At 39.8% G+C, this 22,053-nt stretch overlaps 1 protein-coding gene across 1 annotated transcript; it reads right to left on the reverse strand.

The window, feature by feature from the left end:
* Positions 1-1,186: 1,186 nt before the first annotated feature.
* LOC116325975 (5-hydroxytryptamine receptor 3A-like) lies at positions 1,187-21,622 on the reverse strand. The gene is made up of 11 exons (XM_039616780.1): positions 21,586-21,622; positions 18,516-18,584; positions 16,233-16,295; positions 15,514-15,671; positions 14,530-14,574; positions 14,288-14,397; positions 11,974-12,143; positions 10,132-10,289; positions 8,786-8,996; positions 8,527-8,703; positions 1,187-1,293 (listed from the first exon to the last, which is right to left on the reverse strand). The coding sequence occupies exons 1-11, from the start codon at positions 21,620-21,622 to the stop codon at positions 1,187-1,189; spliced, it is 1,305 nt and encodes a 434-aa protein (XP_039472714.1).
* Positions 21,623-22,053: the final 431 nt, after the last annotated feature.

A 22,053-nucleotide genomic window follows, 5' to 3' on the forward strand; every position in this document is an offset into this window, starting at 1 on the left:
TAATAACTCCCACAGTTTCTGTGCTCACTGCAACATGTTTTGCGTTTAGATGGTACCGTAAGGTTGAAGTGCTTCGGTGGTATGCAAACTCCTTTTTGCACAGTTTTCACAAAACCACGCTTTTATCAAGGCTTCAGGTAGCCTTTCGAAATGAAACTTGCCTCCGATCAGTCCTAGCAGTGTGCTTTCTTCTGACTTAGCCCTTTCTCAACTCTCAAGTACGCGAGTCCGTACTCGCGTTCTCGCTAAGTCCGGACTTTGTAAGTTTGGATGGGAGTCCGGACTTAGTGCGAACGCGAGTACAGACTTGCGATTTGTACAGTCGGAACACCAGCGTACTTGATGATGTCACCAGCCTGGCGTTTTTACTGCTGTCCCCTCTTAATTTGATGTTAATTTTCATGTTAAACAGGTAACTTTCAACACCACGGAGATGGGGTACTGGGGTAGATCATCATAGTGATTTATGCTGGAGACGTAATGTTCCAGATTAGAGATCAACAAGTATTAAATTACTGCCTACTGTCTGAACTGGAATAAAATACAAATTGTAGGCAGAGAGCATAGGCCTGTGGATCGAGTCGAATGAGTCTCATTCATTAACATAGGCACAGCTGTAAGAACCAAACTGGCCATTGTACATAGATCATGTTTCTGATGATGACTTTCCTATGAAAACTAATTTGTTTGTAAGAACAATAGTGAATGAAGCCCACTGGTGTCTGGAAATGTTTCTCTGCCAATGTATTGATACCCAGTTAATCATACCTATTTTAATGTAGTGGACTTTTGATATTAGGTACCGTGATATAATATGCGTAGATTATATATTCAAAGTCTTAGCAATTTTACATTGCAGATCATTATTCTGTTCCACAATTTATAGACACCGTTCTTGCTGATTGAATCTCTGCTCAACCTGTTACTGACCCTTTGCCAGTTAACCTAATGATTTCAGAAGTTTTCCCCCTGCTGTTTCTTTGCAATATAACACTGTAAAACTACCAACTTTTTGTGCAATGTTTCTGCCATCATTTTCAAAATTACATAATAGTTTTCTTTTCTTAAAATCATACATTTTCTCAGTTTAAACACATGATATTATCTATCTTTAGTTGTGAAAAACATTAGTTGGATTTATGAGATAATTCCAAATTTGGATTCTGTTAACATTTTACACAACATCTCAAATCTTTTGGAACTGGTTGTAAAAAGTGTCCATGTCGATGGTCCTAAGCCACATACAGAACTTCAAAATCTGTTGAGCCACAGATTTCAGGATGTGGGTAAAAGCTTTCAGAAGTTCATACAGTCACAATAGCAACATGAAAGAACTGAAAGAACAGGGAAGTGGGAGAGACCACAGTTAAGTGCTCCATCAGAAGAGCCAGCTGGGTCATGTTTAAGAAAGGCAAGACAGCTATGTTTTTTTTCCCTCCTCAAGCAGAAAATTTTTCGCGGCAATTTCCAAGTTCCCTTCATGCTGGAATTTACTTTCACCACGATAAATGCATCCACTTTAGTCAATTACTGACATTATCGGCTCTACTTAGGTTACTGGGCAAATATCTTAAAAGGACATTAAAATAACACTTTTTCATTAGGCATCAGCATATAATGTTGGTTTATCAATAGCAAAACATGTCTTATAGCGGGAAGGATACAATAACAGTTGAGTCAATTGCAATACGATATGAGATGGCATCATTTGCACACCCCTTGAAGAACGGTGCATGTGTTACACTGTAAAAAATAAACTAAAAATTACGTTTGTTCATTGACCTTTCTCAGCAATAACCTGTTCCAACTTCTGTAATCAGGCAGAAGGTTCCACACCATCAGGGCAAAAACAGAGAGGCTCAAGAGGAGCTTCTATCCTCAGGTCATCCGGGTGTTAAATCAGGACATGCTGCCGTTAGTGAATTTTCTATGAGTCCTCAGCAGGGCCAATTCTTAAACTCCATGGTTCAAAATCATCCTCAGTGCACACCTTTTTCTCTACTGTGCTCAAGATACTCTCAGCTGTTTCACTTTATGGAGGGGAGAAAAGTTTGACACATTTCACAACCATTAAATGTTAGAGACACCTCTGAAAATGAGGTTATGTTCACTTCTCAAGCAAATACGTCTGCTTGTGCTCACAGTCCTACATTTCAACAAATAAGACAATAATAAGACAAAACTGCTAAGTGACACAAGAGGCTAGGGGAAGAGCAAGCATGAAGTGAGACGCTGTGTGCGCACATGTGTGCACAGATGTGTTCTTGGTACCAGTGTGACAAAGTCCAGAAGGCAGTCTAAATATTCAGTCCATCAAGTTCCCTCTGAGCTTTAAAGAAAGACACTCAGCTTTTTCCTGGTCATTTCAAGCTTTTTAGTTCATACAGGAACTTAATCACTCTGGGTGAACGTGTCGCTGTTTTGTTCCCCCATCTCAGTAATGAAGCTTGGTCAGGACTTATTCAGCAGAAAAAAAAGGAAAAAAAAGAAATTTTAAAAAGTTTTGGGTTTTTTGTTGCTCTTGTTTACTTTTATGCTAGAAATACAACTGAATGAAGCTACAAAGCTTAATACTGAGAAAATTGAGGTGGAAAATGACTTGAAAATAAAGTGAATTTAATGGATTTGTATACTTCACCATTAAAAGTCAGCAAGAGTAGATCAGAAAGATGTTTTTTTAACATTTATTGCAATGTTCTAGTAGGATGCAGATGTAAAGGAAGCACACACAAGTACATTGCTTTATATTGCCACATATTTATGTTTAACTGTTTATTAAAAGGCTAAACTTCCACCACAGTATACTTTAAACATATTCACTGTGTATTTAAAAGAACATCAACATTGTGTATATTTCTTATCAAGTGCATATTATCATATCCTTTTATTATATCCTTAAGATAAGTATATTAAACATACTACTGCAACCAGACTCATAATTAAGAAATATGGGATACATGTATATAAGTATATAAAACATGCAAAAACACTGCTAAAGTTTGGCCGAAGCCAGTATGAAAACACCTCTGATTCGTTTTGAACAGAACCTTGTTATGTGACTGATGTGTAATTGTTATATACGTATGTGCATGTTTTGGGGGTGGGGGGGTTGTTTTCTTTTACAATTGTAAGAGAAAAGGCTCAATTATCTTCTAATAATGATGTAATAAATACGTAACAATAACAATCCACTATATTTTTGTAACATATTTTCACTCTGACCATTATGTCCTGTGTTCTCGATTGAGAAAGCACTAGCATATTAGAACATTTAATATTCAACCTTTTATTGAGATGAGCTGAAACTAATGATTCAGAATTTTGTAGAATTTTTTAACTTTTAAAACCAGCTTATGTATGAAAGAGGGTTGGGGACATTGGAAAAAAACAAAAAACAAAAAGAGAGGACGTCTTTTTATTTCATCCGGAATTAAAAGAAAAAAAAATCTGCATTGTTTCACGATTTATAGATAGACAGAGAGATAGAGAGAGAGATAGAGAGATAGATTGTTAAATAGATAGTTAGCTATAGCTATAGACATAGATATAGATATAGATAGATATAGATATATATGAATCATCATCAATAAGTCAAATATATTAAATGTTATATGTTAAATCTGAACACACTTTAATGACCACTAAATGATGTGATTTTTGCTTTCCATGATAATTACACAAACAAAAGCTCCATCCATCCATCCATCCATCTTCATCCGCTTTATCCGAGATCGGGTCGCGGGGGCAGCAGCCTAAGCAGAGAAGCCCAGACCTCCCTCTCCCCAGCCACCTCCTCCAGCTCATCCGGGGAACACCAAAGGCGCTCCCAGGCCAGCCGAGAGATATAATCTCTCCAGCGCGTCCTGGGTCTGCCCAGGGCCTCCTCCCGGTGGGACATGCCCGAACACCTCACCCAGGAGGCGCCCAGGGGCATCCTTGTCAGATGCCCGAACCACCTCAACTGGCTCCTTTCGATGTGGAGGAGCAGCGGCTCTACTCTGAGCCCCTCCCGGATGGCCGAACTTCTCACCCTATCTCTAAGGGAGAGGCCAGCCACCCTTCGGAGGAAGCTCATTTCTGCCGCTTGTATCCGCGATCTCGTTCTTTCGGTCACTACCCACAGCTCGTGGCCATAGGTGAGGGTCGGGACGTAGATCGACCGGTAAACTGAGAGCTTCGCTTTTGCACTCAGCTCCCTCTTCACCACGACGGACCGGTGCAGCGTCCGCATCACTGCAGCCGCAGCACCAATCCGTCTGTCGATCTCCGGCTCCTTCTCCCATCACTCGCGAACAAGACCCCGAGATACTTAAACTCCTCCACTTGGGGCAGGAACTCATCCCCGACCCGGAGTGGGCACTCCACCCTTTTCCGGCTGAGAACCATGGCCTCAGATTTGGAGGTGCTGATCCTCATTCCCGCTGCTTCACACTCGGCTGCGAACCGTTCCAGTGCGAGCTGGAGGCCCTCACCCGATGAAGCCAACAGAACCACATCATCCGCAAAAAGCAGAGATGAGATTCTGAGGCCACCGAAGTGAAAGCCCTCCGCCACTTGGCTGCGCCTAGAAATCCTGTCCATAAAAATTATGAACAGAATCGGTGATAAAGGGCAGCCCTGGCGGAGCCCATCACCCACCGGAAACGAGTCCGACTTATTGCCGCAATGCGAACCAAACTCTTACAACGGTTGTATAGGGATCGAATGGCCCGTAGCAATGGGCCAGACACCCCATACTCCCGCAACACCTCCCACAGGACACCCCGAGGGACACGGTCGAATGCCTTCTCCAAGTCCACAAAACACATGTAGACTGGTTGGGCAAACTCCCATGCACCCTCAAGTATCCTCGAGAGGATAAAGAGCTGGTCCAGTGTTCCGCGACCAGGACGAAAACCGCATTGTTCCTCCTGTATCCGAGGTTCGACTAACGGACGAACTCTCCTTTCCAGCACCCTGGCATAGACTTTCCCAGGGAGGCTGAGGAGTGTGATCCCCTGTAGTTGGAACACACCCTCCGGTCTCCCCTCTTAAAGATGGGGACCACCACCCCGGTCTGCCAGTCCAGGGTACTGCCCTGATCTCCACGCAACATTGTAGAGGCGTGTCAACCAGGACAGCCCTACAACGTCGAGAGCCTTCAGGAACTCGGGCGGACCTCATCAACACCAGGGCTCTGCCACCGAGGAGTTGTTTAACTGCCTCAGTGACCTCGACCCCAGAAATTGGCGGGTCATTCCCTCGTCCCCAGACTCTGCTTCCTCCTCGGAAGACGTGTCAGTGGGATTAAGGAGGTCCTCAGTATTCCTTCCACCGTCTGACAATTTTCTCAGTCGACGCCAGCAGCGCACCGCCAGCACTATACACAGTGCAGGTAGAGCACCGCTTTCCCCTCCCGAGACGCCTGACGGTTTGCCAGAATCTCTTTCGGCAGTCCGAAAGTCTTTTTCCATGGCCTCTCGAACTCCTCCCACACCCGAGTTTTTGCTTCAGCCACTGCCCGAGCCGCATTCCGCTTGGCCTGTCGATACCTGTCAGCTGCCTCTGGAGTCCCACAGGCTAACCAAGCCCGATAGGACTCCTTCTTCAGCCTGGTGGCTCCCTTCACCTCTGGTGTCCACCATTTGGTTCGGGGATTACCACCACGGCAGGCACCAACCACCTTGCGGCCGCAGCTCAATGCAGCAGCTTCGGCAATGGAGACGCTGAACATGGTCCATTCGGACTCAATGTCCCCAGTCTCTGGGGTAAAAAAAAAAAAAAAAGTAGTATACTGATACAAAATACTCTAGTACAAATCAAAGAAAGGGTAGGGTTATAAATACACATGTAATAAAGAAAGTGGAAACAGGAGGGGAACTAAACACTAAACACACAAAAAACTGGAATTAGCTAATACACTCAGAAACTTGATAAGGGCATACTATACAAGGAAGCATCAGGTCAGGAACTACACTTAAATAATAAACTCTATGAATATATAACTAACACTCAATTAGGGATTGGAATTGAGAACCGGCTCCTAGTAGTCTAATTCCTTGGAATCGTTAGTCTCCTTGTCTATTATCAGTTCTTGCACTTGTAGCTACAATTAACTGATTTCAGTTGTAGTCAGAGGAAAACAGCAGGACAATTAACAGCTTGTATATAGACATAACTTTTATTTTTATTGCACAAAAGGATGAGAACATCATGGTAAAGTGCAAACTGTATCTAGGGCAGAAACAACTGTATTGACTATGTGCACGTTAGCATATGCTACTTCCGGTGCGGAAACTCCTGTGGGGAGCTTTGTTTCCGGTGTCCTATTCGCGCCTTGTTTACGGTCCAAAACAAGTTAAGCAAATGAATGAATCAAGCGGCGATTTACATTTCTATAGCTGTTTTGGGCATTTACCCAATATATCTGTAAATGATGTTCATCGACTTGTCGATATTTTTCCCCCGCACCTCAGGGCAAAAGAGAAAAGGGATTCAAATGTTATATTTCTCAGCTGTCCCTCGTTTATCGCGGGTGTTATGTTCTAAAAATAACCAGCGATGGGTGAAATCAAGTAGCCAGTTTTATTTTTTGACACGTGGACATCGTGGACATCCAGTACTGCACTTCAGAGTCACACTGCTAGTGATCGATGCAGCGATTCTGTACTGCACAGGAGAGACGTCACGGAGGAGATTGTCTGCAGCGATCAGGACGCAGGACACAATGTGATGTAAAAAAAAAAAAGCATGCAAACTTGCACTAAAAATCTGCGAAACAGCGAGGTGAAAGGTGAACTGCGTTATAGCGAGGGACCACTGTAATTTTGAAGGTAAGTCACAACACACCCTTCATAAATACTAATGTAGAGAAACCCTTACCAGCAATCGTTCATTTTTTTGTGTGGCTTTTTTTCATGGTTTGTTAACATGCTGTGTAGGTGTGTACTTGACTAGCTGATATCGACATAATGGGGAAACATCTGGTTTGACTATCGTTCACCTGTAGTTTGAATGCTGAACATTTGCCTGTTTAAATGTCTTCTGCATGCAGTAATGCAGTTCTGCTTGTGTTGAGTGATGTAAACAACTGATCGATCTAAACTCTTTAAACGTCAAAATTGATCATTAGATTTTTTATGACACAACAGTGGTGAGTGTTCCCACCTTCTCCTGTTTGTAACTTAACGCGATCGTTCCGTTTTCGAGTTTTGGACATGATTTTGGAGTATATCTTCGCAGTAGCGATTGACCGCAAAGTAAAGCTACCGGAAATGTACAACCCCACATCCGGTCTCAAACCAGGAAGTTAGCATTTTCTCGTGCACAGGGTCAATTATGCTGCTAACACAGCTTTGACTCTTTGCAAGCAGACAGCATGGTAATGCTAAGCTAGCCAAAAACCTAGAGTGACGCTAAAGCTGAGTGTCCAGTCAAGGGCCGCGATCAAGTGAGCAATCATTTGTGAGCTGCTGCTGAACTCCATCAGGTAACAAACAGATGAGTAGTCAGGCTGCAGCCTTTGTTTCTACCTGCTCATGTTTCTACAGTAGACTCACTGTGGAGATTGTTTTTTAGTGTCTGTTTGCTGGTTTTCACCTTTGCTTGTGCTGTCAGCTTTGTGTTCATACCTAAATACTAAGAGAAAGATCATATGTGTGTCCTTGTCGGGATAGGGATTTGTGTTGCTGTGTGGGACTATAGCCTCAGTTTATACTGTTAAATGGTAATTATGAAAGAGTGTGTTTCAGGTCATTTTACAGAATAAGATGAAAGTAATGTTAATAGTAGTATAATTAAATATTTTCTCCTTGGAGTAAGTTACTGCATTACCTTTAAGAAAAGTGTTCTGGGTAATATGTGTAATACATTACTTTTTTGATTATGACCTGACACTGATCACAACACTACTAACAGTCCAATTTCTGAAAATTTGACTGGTTTCTAAAATGTTTTTGTTTTGGACAAATAAATTAACTGCAAACATATAACACAGAGTAAGAAATAAGTTTATGTGTTTTCTTTTTTGTTTTTTAGGTTTTTTAACTTTAGCCCTACTTATCCTCAGCACTGTTCCACAATGAAACCATAATTGCTAAGAACACAGTGACTGCAGTCAAATAAAAAATTATGAAAACCTTGTTGATTTTTTTAGCCATTCTGGTCCAGTAGCCAGACTTCCTGTTGCTGCTGAGCAAAGTCATCGTTTTCCTTGTCTCCTGCAGCTCATCTGACACTTTTTCCAGAGCAAAGGACACCTCCGTCAGTTTACTGCTGCTATCCTGAAAAGTGGTTTTGTAGGAATTTATTTAATTTTTTTGAAATACAAAAAGAAAAACATGCTTAAAAGTGTAATTTAATTCCAACCTTTTGGGTTACAGATGAAACAGATGCATTTATTTCTTCACCAGATACCTCATAGACAGAGGGACAGTGGCTACATATCTTAATGTCTGGAATAAATATTAGACACAAAAATGAATGCAACACAACTAAAACTACATAAGTGATCTAGTTTGTGGAATGATTTGCTATGATTATACTCACTTCTAAAAAAGCTCTGAAAGTTGTGGTTGTCCTCTTTGACCCCATAGTTGTCTGCCATGTTTCGGTCACCGTCTGTCTCATCTTGGAGTGCAGAGTCTTTCTCAATCAGATGCATCACCAAAACTGTCTCCAGGAGGCTGAGCAGCATCAGAGTAAAAATCCCAATGCAATAGACAGCTGAGGAGAGCAGGCAGCATTATTAATGTGGACAAATAACTATTGACTAAGTCACTATGTGCAGTCAAACACACTTATTTACCTATAAGTGGAATACTGTCTGAAGAGCTGGGCAGAATTTCATTGAGAAGAAGCTGCATCACTGTGACAGCAAGCAGGACAGTGACCTTGAAGCTGAGCTTCTCACCTCCAGTGTCTGAGATCAGGAAGGAGGCCAAGTCCAGAGTCAAAAAGAAAAGGATTGGCAGAATGAAATTAGCAATGTAGAGGACAGACCTCCTCTTCATGGTAATCTGTGAGTACACAAAAATTACATTTCTTGATCCCGGGAAATATGGTGGGATAACCATTTTTTCCTTTTGTTCTCACATTTGCTTTTATTAATAATCTTACACACTCCTAAACATATACTGCAAATTATGACCATTAATTAATGGATAAAATATTTAACTTATTAGTAAAAGTTCTTTAAATTGGCAAGTGACACATGCTTTATTGTCATGACCCTGTGCCCTCTCGGCTGACTCTGTATGGCTGCAAGTGTTTTTGTTGTGTTGCGTCTCTCTCTCTCCCCTCCCGCGCACTGCGCTCTACCGGGGCGGAGTCATGACGGCTCCAGCCCCTGGCTCGGACACCTGCAAGCAATCGTCTCATCACCACGCTCACTTCTTAAGGCGGCTGCTGAGAGTGCTTCTTCGCTGGATTATTGCGTAACACTCGTCAGTGTCATTGCAAGTCTGAGCTTTTTCCCGAGTTTCTTTCGTGCCGCAACTCACCTGTTCTTCCTCCCTGTGCCAGATTTCTCGCCAGCCTGAGGACCGCCGTTTGGTGAGCTAAAAGCCGGAGTCCGAGCTAACCTGAGCTTCAGTGAAGGATTGTGTACATAGCCAGTTCCCTTCCTGTGCCTGTGTTCCCCGGAGACCCTCTTCCTGTGCCCCCTCACCTGTATATATCCGCACCTGGTGTCTGTGTGTAAATAAATTGTGAACTTTAGTGACGGTCTTCCTCCGAGTCTCTCCTGAGCCTGACACTTTATAACTGAACTGAGCCAACCCGTTAAAGCATAGGTCAATACATGGTAAATGGACTGCACTTTTCTACTCTGAGCACTCAAAGGGCTTTACATAACTCGCCTCATTCACACAAGGACTTTTTTCTATGCTCTTTCTATCTAACATTCACGCATTACTTGGGGTTAATCTAACCCAAGGATATTTGGCATGCAGACTGGAGCAGACGGGAATCGAACCACCTTCCAGTCATTAGGTGACCTGCTTTACCACCTGACCTACAGCCACCCCACATCCATCACCTGCTGACGTGCGCTGGAAACTCATGGCATCAAGGCTTGACTTGCGACTGAAGTAGACAAATGCAGGCTAATGTAAAAGTTTTCTTTGCTGTGTTTCTGCTTCCAGAAATACTTACAGTGTAAACAATGATAGTTTGGTTGAAGATAAAATTGTCATGTCTGCTGACGATCGACATGTTCTGGTACAGCCACTCATACTGCGTGTGCATCTTGTTAAGAGACCACTCTCGCATTTTTGTTTCGTTTGTGAAGGGCTGTAACTTTATTTCTGTATCTGAAAAGGAATATAAAAATAACTATTAGCTAAACAAGGAATATGTATACTACACAGCCATAAAAAGGGACCACCTGGATATAACTAAGCAAACATGAAAGAGCTTTCCATCCCTATACTGAAGGTATAGGTTATGGGTTACATGTTATAAGTTTTAGAACACCCCAACATCTGTATCTGACCTCACAAATGCACTTTTGGCACTTTTGCATAAACATGCTCCTAAACCTTGTGGAAAGCCTTGGCAAAGAGTTGAAACTGTTATACCTGCAAGGGATGGGCTGACGACATATCAAACCAAGAATGGGATGTCACGCAAGTTCATATGTGTGTGAAGGCAGGTGAACAAATTAGTGCAGTCACATAAACAGAAACTGCAAGATCTGCCTTCAACTTCTATGCTGCCTCTCTGCAGCTTCTCTCCTCCTGTCATCCACCCAAAACCTCATTCTAATAGAGAATAGAGTCTGCTCCCAGATCAAACTATTGAAAAATTATTTAAGCATAAAAATTCACAAAGAACAATATAGCATCCTCAGCTGCACTAACGGGTAAAAGAGTTAAATGTGGATTATCATCTCTAAGTCCCTGTTAGTAAATGATTATTCTACCTTACAGAAACTTGGTTGCAGAAACACCCCGAAGTCATACTAACTCTCAAAATCATCAAAGCACAAGCTGAAGAGGAGGGCAAATCTTCCAGTGCAGTTGTTTAATCAACCCAGACAGAATTTTAGCTCATTTGAAAGCCTGAATCCTAGCCTTGTACACCCTAACTGGAAAACTCATAAAACAGTTTTGTGTGTTACCCACTGTTCATCTAGCCCTTACCTGTAGTTTCTGATTTCACAGATTTTAGTGCTCAGTCCAGATCCATGTGGATGCTAAAAATCTCAACACTGCATTTAATCTATTAATGGACTCATTTGGGTTCTCTATGGGGATGAGGTTTTGGTTGGTTGACAGGAGAGAAGCTGCAGAGTGGCTTTCATGAGAGAAGTGTAGCTTATTTCAAGCCAATTTGAAAGCAATATTCTTAATCACATGCCAACAGTGAAGATGTTGGTTCTCTTTGGATCTACCTTCATATGTGACCAAACATTCTCAGTGATAAAATTTAACAAATCCAGATAAAGCTCTTCTATCAGTGACAATTCCATGTCTGTTATCTTTTACATTTCCTCCAACCACTTCAACCACTGAGCCTAACTTTAAGGCACTTGATCAAGCCTAAGACTAGATTTCCCTCACTGAAAAGACAAAATAGAAATACCACATTTTATAAAGTTAAATGTCTTCAAAATTTAGCAAGAACGTGCTAATTGTGTTCACAAGTATGCTTAAGAATGGTGATTGAATAGTGATAAAATGCTAGCAATTTTACTATCCTTATGCTAACATCTGTTCTTACCAGCAGTAAAATTTACAAAAGAAAAATAATATTAAGCAGCTTATTTCTACAGCTTTCCAAAACAGTCGCAGTCTCTCATGTGACCCCTTGGAAATAAAAGTTATGGAATTGTATAAGCTTATTGAACTGATGCGATGGTGAATGCATGCTGTCAGCAAAGCTTACAGGTGGTCCAACAAAATATCAGTGTGCAACCTTTTTGTCTTTTTTGTTATAACATCTAATATTTTGCATTTGAGACAGTACACACAAACAGAACTTTTTTTGGCTCACCGTCATGCATGATGGACCTGAAGGAGAGGTTACAGCTCTGACTGTCAAAGGGGAATTTGTAAACCTGCATCTTGCAGGTGCTTACCACCACTTGGTCATTTCTAAATTCAGTGGAACCATCATAAACAATGGTAAGATAAGGACTCTGAGAGGCTTTGTCCTTCTCTGTCCTGTACAAGAGCAAATGAGAACAGATTATGGCACAAATTATAGTAAATCAAATAGTGTAGCATTAGACTTTGGCAAATAACTTGCATTATGGTATATGATTTCCTGTCTCAGTGGGAGTGAGACGTGGGGCAGAGTGGTTTGGGGAGTGGTGCTATGAAAGGAAAGTGACACACCTAGCATATACCTGTTTATTAACCTGTCAGCTTTTGAACATGCCCCTGACGGGGCACAAATATACTATACACTTTTCATTAATTAGGGACAGAGTGTATCATGAAACTCAGTTGAGGAAAACACCCAGTTTTTAGTGTCAAAAACTGTCATTAAATTATTTTCCAGGTGGTAAATCAACCTAAATACAACCCTAACCCTATGTCCATATGACAACCCTTTGAAAAGAATCAAGGCTAATATTTTTATTTTCAGATTTTGGCCAGATATTCAGAAGGATGGGGACCACTGGTGTGCCTTCCTTACCAAATGGCAGTTTGTTAATCCAGCAGCCATGCCAAAAACATCATTGTGAAGAACTACGACTTACTAAAAATTAGTCTATTTGGATGAGTATTTACCATCCACAGAGTAATGGTCTGAATATTACTCTATGGGTGTTTTTACACCTGTATTTGTTTTACTCTGGTCCTGATTTTCCACTGGTTTGATTTCCTTTCACACTGAGAAAAATCCAAGTGAACTCAAACTAAAACACGTCATTGCAAACCACATAAGAATGTTCAATTAAATTTTATTTATATAGCACCAAATTTAAAAAAAAAAAAACATACAAACAAAACCTTATGTGCAAGCAACTTCTGGCTGTGGGAAGGAAACATGCACGGTTTGGAAATATGCTCGCTTTCCAGCCACACACGCTTGTCCAAACACAGAGTGGCCACGTTTCGTCGCTGCCTCGCTCAGTTTCAGCTGGGACGCAGATTGCATTTCCAGACGATATTACGTTTGTTGGGCATGATGGCATGTATAATCGCTATAGTACCACTTGGACTGTTAAAGATCACAGCATTTCAATGCTGGACAAGGGTGTATCAGTGAGCGAGCTGGACATCAACCACTTAGAGCTGTTAGCAGTGTTCTTGGCTCTCAAACATTTCCGTCCAGTCCTGGAGGGCCAGCATGTTCAAGTCAGGATGGACAATTCAACAGGGGAAGGGACATGCTCCCTTCCCCTGTTAAAGCTGTCTCACTCTCTGCTGTTATGATGCAGTGTTCATTTTCTGTCTCTAAGAGCCACCTAAACCTGGAGACAGATCTTCTCTTAGGGGGGTCCTCTGGTGAGGGAACGGAGGTTGCACCCTTTAATAGTGGCTCAGATTTGGGATCTATTTGACAAGGCGCAAGTCGATCTTTTTGCCTCCAGGTTAAATACTCACCGGCCCCGGTTCTTCTCCATAATCAATCACGATGCACCCTTGGGCATGGACGTGCTAGCGCACCAATGGCCAGACGTGCTCCTGTATGCATTTCCCCCAGTGAAATGATATCTCCAGTTCTAGAGAGAGTGCGTCGGCAGTCTCTCTCTCTGATTCTAGTGGCCCCTTGGTGGCCCACAAGGTCATGGTATGCAGAGATAATCAGCCTGGTAGCAGCGAGTCCTTGGCAGCTTCCTCTCCGCAGGGACCTCCTCTCTCAGGTGGGAGGAGAAGTGGTTCATCCGAACCCATTGAGTCTGTGGATATGAAATTTATTTCATATAAGACTGCATTACTTCTCGCTTTGGCTTCAGCAAAGCGAACGGGTGACCTTCATGCTCTGTCTGTGCATCCCTCCTGCACACAGTTCTCTCCTGATGGCCACATGGTCATATTGCGCCCAAATGCTGCCTATTTTCCCAAGGTCACGCCTGCACCTTATAGCTCAATGGAGTTTGAATTCACCCCCAACCCGTCACACTGGTGTAGAGTGTTTCCTTCCCACTGTCACCAAAGTGCTTGCTCAAAAGAAATTGTCTGATTGTTGGGATTTCTCTGTATTATTGTTGAGTCTTCACCTTACTATATAAAGCACCGTGAGGCAACTGTTGTTGTGATTTGGCACTATATAAATAAAGTTGAACTGCACAACAAGCATATTTATAAAGGACTATATGTGACTATGAGTTCATGTGCATGTGTGTTAAACTTACATCTCTTCGATAACTATATCTGGCATCCACAAATATGCGGTAGGAATTGTTATGAATTTAATTCCACAGAACTGATTTGGTTCCCACTTAACATACTGATTCTGCCATATCTAAGATGGATGCAAAAAAGGGGAAGGCGTACAAGCAGAGACAAACACAGAGAAAAATGATGAAACAACCTAATTTAAAACAAATAGCTTGAATTTCAAGAATACAGTAAAAATGTTTAAGAGGAAACTCACCAAATGAACCCAAATGTAAGAAATAAAGGTCTGGTCAATTTCTCTCTGCAAATAATGAATTGAACATTTATTTAGACAGACAAATGAAGCTTTACCACAGCTTCGGCAAGTCAGGTTACTTAAATGCCCGCTGTCCCAGCAAATGCCCTTCAAACAACAAACCCAATCGGGTTTGTTAATTACACACTTGAGTGTGTGTGCTTTGAAGTTGCTGCAGAAGATACATGCTTTGAAAAGGCATCTCCATTCTCAAAGCTGAATCTGTTGAATCATTCTCACTTTTTAAAAGTTTTGAGGGCAGAGCACAAAGGAAAAAGGATTAAAATGTGATTAGTAACTTCTACACGAGTGACACCAGAACCTCTGTGACTGACAGGTACAGTTTACTAGATTACACTGGGTTACACAGTGAGAAAAACATACAAGCTTTTAAACTATATTTGTTTAGATTTTGGAAAATTCATTTTTCCCAGTTAATTAAGAATAATTTTTTGCTGTGTAGCAGTGGAGGTTCTGGCAAGTATCTCTGGATCATTTTATTCTTTATCTTAACACAGTATCCTGGAATTCACTGAGCTCCTGAGAACGACCCATTCTTTCACAAATGTTTGTAGAAGTTGAAGTTTGCATTGTGGATACCTAGGAGCTTGATTCTATACATCTGTGAGCATGGAAGTGATTGGAACACATTCATTGATTTGGATGGGTGAGTGAATACGTTTGGCAATATAGCGTACCTCATTATTTAAAAAAAAAAAAACAAAAAAAAAACAAAGACCAGGGAATGAAATGTGCATTAGGATCTAACAATTATAACATTGGAATTACAGCCAAAATAGACCTGTATACCACCATATGATAGCAGTATGTATTAGCAGGAAGATATCACTCACATACAGTACAATGACTACAGAAATACCTCCACCCAGTCTGGCAAAGAAAGTATTCACTAACATATAAAAATGGAGGGAAGAAAACACTTACCACATTTAGGATGGCATAGAGTTTCACTGCAATGTATACATCTGTAGGATTACTGTTGTTTATAACAGGCCGGCTCATAGTGTATTTAAAACTGACTTTGGTCAGGTTCAGGTGGTGGACAATAGCCTGAAAATTACAGAGTTTCTCCACTTCTTTATCTGAAATGATAACGATAAATTCCATGTTTCCATTCCTGATTTGAAATATAAACTTCAGAACCTTGGTGACCACAGCCATCAAAATTCATGTACATCCTCATCAATCGCTTGTTAAATCCTTTGCTTTTTTATTTGTTGTTTGCCTTTTTCATTTTTTAGCTTGTATTAAAAAAGAGACAGCAGAAGAAAATTAGATATTAGTACTCATATAAATAGTTTATATTTCAGTACAATTACCCCAGAAGCATTAGATAATGTATAATAGCATAAAAACAGTAAAAATATTACTGATGAGTCAATCTGGATTTTGATATGCTCACTGACTATAATTATATATTATATTTCAGAGAAATGTTGGAAGAGATTGGAAGTCTTTTAATGGAAAGAATACAATTATATATATATAAGATATATAACAGAGGCATCTCTTCTTTTACATATAGAATGAGAATGCATAGACAATATATATATATATATATATATAGGCCAAGCATTGCTGGACTTCGATTTGGAGATAGTACTAGGACACACATCAAATAAAGCTGCAACTTTAAATAGTACCTCTTATAATGGTCTCATTGTTGATTTGTTGATCATCATCTGGTACCCTACAGATATTTCTACCTGAAAGGGAAAAAAAGGAGTAAAATACTAATATTTCGTGCTTCACATTACAGAAAAATACAGATATCATAAAAATGTGTACATACATACACAGAAATGATATAATTATACATACAAACGTATATATACATAAATGTCAGTCACAAACATCTAAAAGTAAAGTGTTGTACGTTGGAGAGATGAACTAATAACTTGGTTTTTAGGTTAGCTGTTTTCAGAAATTCCAAAAGGTTCAAAAAGGGAATTCGGAAGCTAAATTACAAAAGCCTAAAACTAGGTGACACACTAGGGCTGCAGACAGCGACTATAAATATATATAAGTGCAATTTGGGGACCTGGAAACAGCTGAAGAGAGCACACAGGGTTGTGATAACTAAACAAGAAAAACACAGACACATAAAGGAACTAAATACAGGAGACTTGACACAAGAGGATGGAACACTGAGTGAATAATTAACTCGGAACAAGACTAAATATATTAAGAAGAAAATATACTTTAAGCTATACAGTATAAACATGCAAAAGCTGGTCATCTCTGAATTATAAACAAACACACACAGCAGGTAAAATAAGTATTGAACACATAACCTATAACCTATTGATATGAAGATGTCAGTAACAACCTGTCCAGTCCACACATGCAAATAAATAGATGTCCGTAAATTATGTGTAACAATGACGAATGACACAGGGAAAAAGTATTGAACACGTGTACTGAAATGTATTTAATAATGAATACAAAAGACTCTGTTGGTGACGACAGCCTTAATATGCCTCCTATATAAAAAAAAACTAGGGGTGAGACTGGATTAAGAAAATTACTCTAATTAATTAGGGGCTTAGTAATTCATTAATCTCAATGAATCGCATTTAATCGCAAAAGAAAATTTGCCCCAAAGTGCAAATTTTTTTTTTTTTTATTTAAAAGGGTTTTAGTGGGCGACAGAACCAAATAATAGACATGTATATGAATATTGTAAACTCAAGCTCTTTTAATTTCTGGGGGGAAAAAGCACTTAAACTGCATTTCAATTCAAAACAGATAAACAAAAATAATATCTCTGGCCAAAACTGGACAGACTTAAAAATAAAGTGTTTTTTTTAAGTACTTTAACTACATTTCCAAAATGGTATTGTCTTTAAATAATAACAATAATAATAATGATTTCTACATAAAGTGCAGTTTTTCTTCTTAAAAAAATAAGGCAGAAACATAGGCTTTTTGACCAGCTTCACCTTTAAACTCTGGGTAACCTTAGCCAAAATTATTTGGAACATTAGGCTAAAACAGTGTGATTATTGAACATTTTAGTATAAAAAATAACAAACCCATTGGACTTCATAATACCTCCATGCTTATTTACTGTTCGTCTCTTTCAGCCAGTTACTTAGACAAACTAGCCTGTTCACATTTTCAGAGCTCAAGGCAGCTTTCTTTTTTGTTACTATGTGACCTGCAAGTGAGAACAGTCTCTCACATGGGACAGACGTGGCAGGACTAATCAAGTATTTGAGGCCAGGACAGACAGCTGTGGGTGGATTCTGCTCTGTACAAACTCAGGGCCTTATTACACAGGTCTTCCTCATCTGAATCAAAATCTGAAGACAATGAAGAAAGGAGGATCTTTATCTTTGCAGGCTACTTCTTTGCAGTCATCTTTACACTGTTCCTGCAGCAGGGCCTCAAAGCTGGTCCAAACCTCTTCTCACTCTCCCCTTGTAAGACACTTTAAACCCTTAAAGTGTGGGTCAAGCATAGCAGCTATCTTGACCAACTGATGGTTGAGTGTACACGTTGGAATAGATCCTTTGTGAAGGCAGTTTCACCATGTAGTTTGTGTTAGGAGAGTTTTGAGTTTTCATTATTATTGAACTTTGATTTTGATATTATTTATCATTTCTATTCTTTTGTTTTTTTTGTTTGAGTTCTCTGTCTTATGGTTTACGTCTCTGTGTTCTATAGTTGCTCTGTCTCCCCTGTTAGCTGTATCCCCTTGTCAAGTCCGCGTCTCTGTGTTATGTTTCCTGTTTTACTTTGAAAGTCTGTGTCTCATGTTAATGTATCTGGTTTTGCTTTCCTTGTCTCGTTAGCCCTGATTTGCCCCAGCTGTGTTTGTTCATACGGTTAGATTATTCTTATTAGCACTTTAAGTATTTTATTTTATTGATTCTATTAAAATTTTATATTTTTATTACATTTTAGAGAAAATAAAATAATACCTCTTTCAATGGTCTCAGTGTTAATTTGTTGTTCTTCATCTGGTATCTCTAAACAGGAGCCATTTCCACCTGAAAAAAAGAGTAAAATACATTAATACTTAGCACAATTAAAATACACGGTTAAAAAGTGCTTTACATTTCAGAAAAATCACCATATCATACATAAGTGTATACATAAACACAGAAATTATATATTTATAGTTACATAAATACATGAATGTCTGTCACAATCGTAGTTAACGTTAATGTTTTATATGTTGCAGAGATAAGGACCCAAATGCAGACTCACAGGCAGGCAGGGGTGAACTTAAAGTGAGCCATTTGACTGTTTTTTGTTTTTTTTTTTCCAGAAAATCCAGTAAGGTTCAAAAAGGGGAAACGACAAAAACCCTGGGTTTTCTGCACTACGGTGGGGTTTTTTTTTTAACTTGTTAATGGTGAGAAGCTTGGTAACTTATACTGTGAACTGTGATTTTTTTTCATTAACTGCTAACAATTTTTATGTTATTGTTCTATTAGCATTAATATATGATTCTGTCATTAATATGTAATTCTAAAATAGTGCACCTAGTTTTACTTTGTACCCTTTTACTGATCAAATTTGCAAGTCAGTGTGTGCCAGCCCCCTGTAGCTTCTGCAACATGGCTGCTGGATGACCCCCCCGTCTGTGGCCCTCCTCAGCTCTTTTCTAGATGGGTGGTGCAGCTGCCCCTCCGGTGGTCCTCCTTGGGCTTACATATGAACTCAGAAATATCAGATTTATCAGGAACATGAAAGGTGGAAAAAGAATCAAAATGGAGAAAGTTTCCGTAGTGAAGAACAGCACCAAGGAGTTTCAGATGAATAGAAGTGTGGTGGTAAAGTGTCAGGGGGTTGAGGAAGTTTGTTGAGAAACGAAAACAGGATCCTAGTGTTACCCTCATAAGATTTCATCCATCTTCCTCACTCCTTGCTGTCGGCTTTTTTTTGTGAGAAAGAAGGACACTCAGGCCCTGCATTGACTTTCGGGAGCTTAACCCCCTCGGGTCAACGGATGCGCCGGCGCGTCCAAGTTACATGATCAATTTAAGATGTGACAGCAACAAAATGCAGTGATCCAGAGTCTCCATCCTACTTGGGTTCAAATTGCGGATTCAAACTATACACCAGTTTTTAAATTGTGTTGATAAGCCACATAAAAACAGAGTTATGATAAAAAAATATAAAGGATATTTGGTCAAGAATAAAATGGTGGTATTTACTGTGGGAAGAAATGGTAAAAATGACGTTTTCTTGCTAATGCGCTAGCAAGCATTCTCTGCTTGAGAGCCAAAAAAAGAAAGAAAAGAAAAACCACCTCTTCCCTATTGGTTTTAAAGTGTACCATGTCGACCAATCAAAAAATGATATAGCAACATGTGGCATTTGCGAGAGAGAGAGTGAGGGAGTGAAAGAAAGAGAGAGCGAGTTTTGAGATGTGAGAGATTTGTGACGTTTAGCGTTTTGTTTGTTGTCTATAGTTAGTGTGTTGTCTTGTGTAGTTAGTGTGTAGTGTGGTTGTTGTTTTGTTTTGTGTGTCAGTTATACCAGTGAATGTCACAGTTGCTGCAAAAAAGCCACCAAAGGCAGATTACAGTGTAATTGCAGGTGGAAAACAGGAGGAGTGACACACCTCCTGTTGCCACACCTGCAGGGTTTAGACCTGTGGTGTTCTCCTCTGTCTTTATGTGGACAGAAACAATTTTTTGTATTGCCACAAATAATTTTTGTGCCTTGTGATTTGATGCAGAACACCTGATTGTTCTGTAAATTGTTTTTAATAGTTATATTAAAAACACCTTTTTGCATTATTCTCTCTTTAAATAAATCTGTTTTACTACTACCGAGCATGTCTGGGTGATCTGCTACCAGGGTCCATGTTACACCTAACAAAGGCTTTGTATTTGTTTGAAACACACATTTCTGAGTCCTCAGAAGTTACATACAAATCACTGCACATGCTTGTAAGTCGTCATTTATGCATGTGGATCATATTGTATGCATTTGTAACCCCTTTGAGGCAAATTTTCTCCATAGTTCTTCATCCAGAAGTTTTAAATGGCCTTGTTGTTGACATATAAGCTACTGAACAATAGTGAAGCTTGGATCTCTTTAAGGCTCAGTAAATGTTCTGCAGTGTTTGCCTAATTGTCCCAAAAGTCCATCCTGATAAACAATGCAAAAGGTTATTGATCTTCTTACATTTTTTTCTTCAAATCTTATATATATATAATGACTCCAAGTGAGCTTATTATGAAATAGAACTTCTAGAAATGATTATATTAACTTGCTCAAGTGTTGTAGAGAAACATGTTACTTGAATATTTACTTTTGAGAATTTTAATCCATATGCATTTGTTAATTGCTCTACTGCATTTATTGCTGTCTACATTTTCATTCATATATAATTAAATATATGTGTCACATCATCTGCATGCAAACAAGTCTCTATTCCCTGCTCTAGATTTTCAAGGTGCTATTGAAGTATTAAGACTTTTGTTGTTTTTCTAAACTGAAAATATAACAGCTACTTGTACAGTCTATACTTCTACACCTAACTTGTTTAGCTTATTTGGAAGTCCTTCTTTCTACAACATTTACACTTTTGCCTCTTAAGTTCAGAAAAGACTGCTAAAACCAACTCTTTGTTGGTGAGCCTTCCTGATCGCTGACTCCAGACACAGAACAGAAGAAATTGTTTGGAATCATCTTTGATATGGTGAAAAAAGGCATTTGCTTTCTAACAGATAAGTCTCTCAGTAATCATCCTTTTATCTTATCCTTTTTACAATTGATTTGTAATTTCATGGGAGGGATGGAGCTTTACCAGGTTTTAAAACTGCGAAATGTCCTGTTAGTATTCTTTCTCCTCTACAAATCTGATTTGTGAACAGAATATTTCTGTCCTTTGATGGCTGTTTAAAGAAAATCAGTCCTTATAGTGAATTACTACTTATTTCAAACAGGTAAAACTAAAGAGTTACTTAGTGAAATTTCAAAACCAGCAGATAATGATGATCTGCATGAAACAAAACTGAATTATGACCTTACCTGTGAAGAAGAGCAGAAAGATGAAACCTGCAATCATTGTGGCTTTCAGAGACCAGTGAGCATCCTTCTCATCTTCTGGAGATGCTTGCTGCTCTATTAGTGAATTTATTTCATTGCCCTGCCCTCTCTTAGGGCAGTACAGAATTTGCCAAATATAAATGTTCAGCCACACATTACCTCACAATCCTACCTACAATCAGGATGTGGGTAAAAGCTTTCAGAAGTGCATTGTGATCTCCCTGAACAGAAAGATGCAACGTGTGGGGAGGGGGAGAGAATACAGAATACAAATGGGCCACAGCTAAGAGACACCCCCACCCCACCCCACCACCACCCTTGCAACCATAACCAGAAGTAAACAAACAAATTGGTTCCTGGCAATTTGGCACTTACTTTTACCAGGAAAAATGCACCCACTTAAGTCATTTACTGACATTTTGTGTTTTTATCAAAAGATTCCTGCTAACC

The sequence above is a fragment of the Oreochromis aureus genome, linkage group 8 (genome assembly GCF_013358895.1).
Source record: "Oreochromis aureus strain Israel breed Guangdong linkage group 8, ZZ_aureus, whole genome shotgun sequence".
Taxonomy (NCBI): Eukaryota; Metazoa; Chordata; class Actinopteri; order Cichliformes; family Cichlidae; genus Oreochromis; species Oreochromis aureus.

Bases quoted from the DNA above. Each gene is read 5' to 3' on its own strand.
- LOC116325975 (XM_039616780.1), bottom strand. From the start codon at position 21,622: ATGATTGCAGGTTTCATCTTTCTGCTCTTCTTCACAG. The intron at 14,575-15,513 runs GTAAGTGTTTTC...CATTATTTGCAG, and splicing joins TCTATGCCATCCTAAATGTG to AGAGAAATTGACCAGACCTT. The intron at 8,997-10,131 runs GTAAGTATTTCT...GTGTACTCACAG, and splicing joins AAACTATCATTGTTTACACT to ATTACCATGAAGAGGAGGTC.